General features: G+C 40.2%; 1 protein-coding gene across 1 annotated transcript; it reads left to right on the top strand.

Annotated features, from left to right (window-relative positions):
- The first annotated feature begins 1,723 nt into the window (after positions 1 to 1,723).
- LOC122029864 (probable glutathione S-transferase) lies at positions 1,724 to 3,385 on the top strand. The gene is made up of 2 exons (XM_042589005.1): positions 1,724 to 2,126; positions 2,838 to 3,385. The coding sequence occupies exons 1-2, from the start codon at positions 1,812 to 1,814 to the stop codon at positions 3,171 to 3,173; spliced, it is 651 nt and encodes a 216-aa protein (XP_042444939.1). The 5' UTR covers positions 1,724 to 1,811; the 3' UTR covers positions 3,174 to 3,385.
- The last annotated feature ends 917 nt before the right edge of the window (positions 3,386 to 4,302 follow it).

Below are 4,302 nucleotides of genomic sequence, written 5' to 3'. Positions count from 1 at the left end.
CTGAAATTTAGGGAAAAATTAATACAGTTAAATTATTTAAAAATAATTTAATTATAAATTCTAAAAATATCAAGTTTTTTTTACAAATGGTTCAATTAAAACAAATAAGAGAACTCAAACTTTTTTTTTCTTCTCTCAGCCAACTTTTTCCTTTCTCTCGATATTTTTTTTCTCTAATCCTCTTTCCTTTTTTAACTCCTGTGGTCGTCTTCCTCTTATAATTCCCTTATTATTCTTTCCCTTTTCCTAATCCTAATTTTACCCTCAAAATCCTCCATTGCACATTAATGTCGTTGTCATGCATGTTGTTATCGCCGAACACCACTATCACTAGCACCGATATCGTTTGTTGCCAGCGTTGTCATCGTCGCTTTACAGATACTCCACTGCAAACGCTTTTTGATTAAGGTAAAGTTTTCTTACTTTATTTCTTTCGATTACGAATTTAAGTGTTGGAAAAACATATAATGTTAATTTTTCATATATTTATATTTTTGTTTACTAGTCAAGCATTGTTTGATTTGTTACATGAAGGTGATTCATTTCATTGGCGAGCCTTTAAAAATTTGATCAATTAAATCATATCATTTATTGTAACTCATCATATAATTCACTACAAGAAAACTCACAATTAGCGATGGAATTTAATTTCGGTCACTAATTAGAAATCGAAATAAATTATGGTCATTAATTTAGCAACAAACTAAAGTTTCCGTTGCTATTTTAGTGATTGAATTAAGTTTCCATCATTAATTAATTTTCTAATTAAGATTTTTATTCTCGATTTTTCTTCCCAGCGCCCTAAAATCTTCTTCTCTGATCGACCACCTCTCCAATCTCTAGCACATTCCTCTCCTCTCCTCTTCGATCTCTAGCACCAGTATGCACCGTCCCATCGGTATGCTCGATCTTCTCCCCTTCCCTCTCCTCTCTTAGCGATAGCTTGGCAGCGACGTCACAGGGAGAGATCTCGCTTTGGCCACGACCTCGCTGTGAGATTTTGCCTCGGCTACGGCCTTGCAGCGAGGTGGCGAGATCAAGCATGACCTCAACAGCGTGTCATGGTTAGCTTGAATTCGCCCCCCTGATTGTAAATTCTGGCTATGTCACTGCCGACAACAGCGACGAGCGATGACGGTCGCTAGTTGCCGGTGGCTACCGCAAGCTTCGACAGAGATGTGGCGAGAATCGATTCTGCCGACAGAGATATTCGGCAGGTGCGCGGGCGTAGGGGGCCGCCAACAGAGATGTGGCGACGAATCAGTAGAAGTCGCAGAATATTTTTATCATTTTATAATACGAATTACATTCCCTTATAATTAAAGATTACATACATTATATATTAACGTTAATCAAAATTACATTATATTATATTATAAATTTAATTAATTACAAACTCCATTGTATTACAACTAACTCAACGTAGCCTTAATGTCAGCGCTTAACTGGGCCAAAGCCAAAGCCCAACAATTCTTCCTTGTTTTTCTGTAATGGGTAAAATTACCGGAATTAATTGCTGGAAATGTAACACGAGAAATATGCATGAACGAAGCGAATCAGTTGTTTCCCCAGCGACGCCTCACGGAAGCTCCTCGGTCGGCGCTCGTGACGCAAGCCGTGACTTGTTTCCCTGCATGGAATGACCCAGACAACGTGGGTGGCGTAAGTGATAACCTCACACGAGGCGGTGAGCCCATCGAATTGTTCTACTTCAGTGTTCTATTTAAAACACCCGAATCGCTTCCTAATCTCACATCTGCATCGTATTCGAAAGCGAGCGAGAGAGAGAGAGAGAGACAGAGAGAGAGAGAATGGCGGAGGCGGTGGTGTTGCTGGATCTGTGGGTGAGTCCTTTCGGGCAGCGTTGCCGGATTGCGCTGGCGGAGAAGGGGGTGGCGTACGAGTACAAGGAGCAGGACTTGGACAACAAGAGCCCGTTGCTGCTGCAAGCCAACCCCGTCCACAAGAAGATCCCCGTCCTCATCCACGACGGCAAGCCGGTGTGCGAGTCCCTCATCATCGTGCAGTACATCGACGAGGTGTGGTCCGATGGCGCACCGCTTCTGCCGGCGGACCCCTACGCCCGCGCCCAGGCGCGCTTCTGGGGCGACTTCATTGACAAAAAGGTATTGCTATGCCCGCCACCTGTTTGATTATTGGTTGTATAGAATAAGCCTAGTTTTACCTTGCTAATTCGACTGGGTCACCGTACGTTAGACTCGATAGCAGAGGAGGTAGCTGCTAAGGAGGCTCTCAGCTTCTAAGCTGGCGGTGTTTGTTAGTTTTTTTAACTTGTTTTGGAGTTTGAGAACAACTGGCGTGAAAGAAATAGGCGGTCGGAAAGTTCTTTCTCTTGGGGAATTGATTGTGCATTTGATTTCTAGTGTTTTTAGTCAATATTAGAGATTGGTGAGTAGTTCTTATTGTTTTCATTAGTGATTGAAGCAAATATCATTACCTTTCCCTTATATCGCAATCAATCTCACTCTCCGTAATGAAGAAAGGGAGAGCATACCCAAAGTGTTCTTTATCATTCGCTGAATGCTATGCTGCTTACCAGATCTTACCTATAGTTTACGCCAGACATCTAGAGAGGCAATATACATCCCTCTCTGTTTCAGTAAGAAATTGGTTAAAAAAGATCTTGTTTTCTTGACCAAAAGACTGAAAAAGAAAGTGTTTTTTTAGAATTTATTTGTGTTGCTGAACTGCTTGGCTATCGGAATCAGATGGAAAGGAGTTGTATTAGTAACTTACATATGAACTTCCAGTCTTTGTTTCGCTGTGAATTAAATGCTAACAAGTCGTCTGCCTTCTGCTCTTTCTCCATGGACCAGATTTACGAGTACGGAACCAGACTGTGGAAGCTGAAGGGAGAGGCCCATCAGGAGGCCAAGAAAGAGTTCATCGAGATCCTGAAGGTCCTGGAGGCTGAGCTGGGCGACAAGAAGTACTTCGGCGGCGACGCTTTCGGCTACGTCGACATTGCGCTGGTTCCCTTCTGCCCCTGGTTCTACACCTTCGAGACCTGCGGTGGTTTCAGCGTCGAGGCGGAGGCACCGAAGTTGGTGGCGTGGGGCAAACGGTGCTTGGAGAGGGAGAGTGTCTCCAAGGTGTTCGACGACCCGGTCAAGGTTTACGAGATCTTGAAGCAGGTCTACGGATTTGAGTAGTCGACCATGGAATCCTTCTCGAGTCAATGTTTCTGGACTATATTCCGTCATTTTTGTCGTTATGGTCAACGTAGTCAATAGTTTGTTGGTACGTGTCGTGTGCTGTGTGGCTACTTCGTTGGAGTCGCCCTGGGTGTGTTCGTGGTTCGTGGTTCGTGGTTCGTGGTTCGTGGTTCGTGGTTCGAGGAGTCAATAAAATCGATGTTCGCACAGAGAGGCCATATTTTATTTTCAAATTTATAAAAAGACTTATTATTTTAAAAAAATCTTTTACGGTTACAAAAGATAAATATGTTTGTCCCAGTGTTCTTATCAATCTGTCTCAGAATTAACACGGAAAAGATAAATCACAAATGGTTATTAATCTTTGGAATAATGACTAACATATATGGGAGATATTTTATTTCGATTTTGTCGAAAGTTGAATCTCATGGTGGCAACACTTTATGCGCTAGCCACTAGACCGTCCCGAGGGGATAAACTAAGGTAGGGTAAATTTTTTAACGTGACTGGGCTCATCGTTTCATAGTCCCATATTTTAGAAATCTCCTAAGGGATTTTTTGATGAGCCTCAATATCATGTATTCGACAGATAAAGAATTGATAAGAGGACTCGAATTCAACATCTTAGTTAACATTATCCTAAATTAGGACTTTTTAATTGATATAAATATGTGCAGGTGGAAATTCGAACCTGGTACTTCAGTTAATAGATAACAACATCATAATCATATCACCCCTAATTAAACCGTAGAAATCCTTCACAAAACTCGAGTAGCTTTGCTGATTCATTTTTATTTATGTGTAATTTTTAATAGTTAATAATTATCAAGCATGCCTACAATTCCCTTAAAAGAACTGACAAAACATAAGTTCAAAAAGTATTAAAAATATAATTGTGATAAGTTGAAATGAACCTAAATTTTTAAGGGCATAAGTACTTAAAATTATAATTAAACGCTAAATAAGATAAGAAAACTTAAAATTAGAGTATATGAATTTGGAATGAGTTTATAGGTAAAATTATTAATTAATTAGAAACTAAATTTTATTATTAGTTATTTATTTGTCACAAAATATTCTTGTTAAAAGTATCAGGTGCTTTGAATTAGTTAAAATTAGTTATAGT

Source organism: Zingiber officinale, chromosome 10B, assembly GCF_018446385.1.
Source record: "Zingiber officinale cultivar Zhangliang chromosome 10B, Zo_v1.1, whole genome shotgun sequence".
Classification (NCBI taxonomy): Eukaryota; Viridiplantae; Streptophyta; class Magnoliopsida; order Zingiberales; family Zingiberaceae; genus Zingiber; species Zingiber officinale.
The sequence above is the reverse complement of the archived record's forward strand: the minus strand, read 5'-3'. Positions and strand labels throughout refer to the sequence as shown.

Bases quoted from the DNA above. Each gene is read 5' to 3' on its own strand.
- LOC122029864 (XM_042589005.1), top strand. From the start codon at position 1,812: ATGGCGGAGGCGGTGGTGTTGCTGGATCTGTGGGTGAGTCCTTTCGGG. The intron at 2,127-2,837 runs GTATTGCTATGC...TCCATGGACCAG, and splicing joins GCGACTTCATTGACAAAAAG to ATTTACGAGTACGGAACCAG.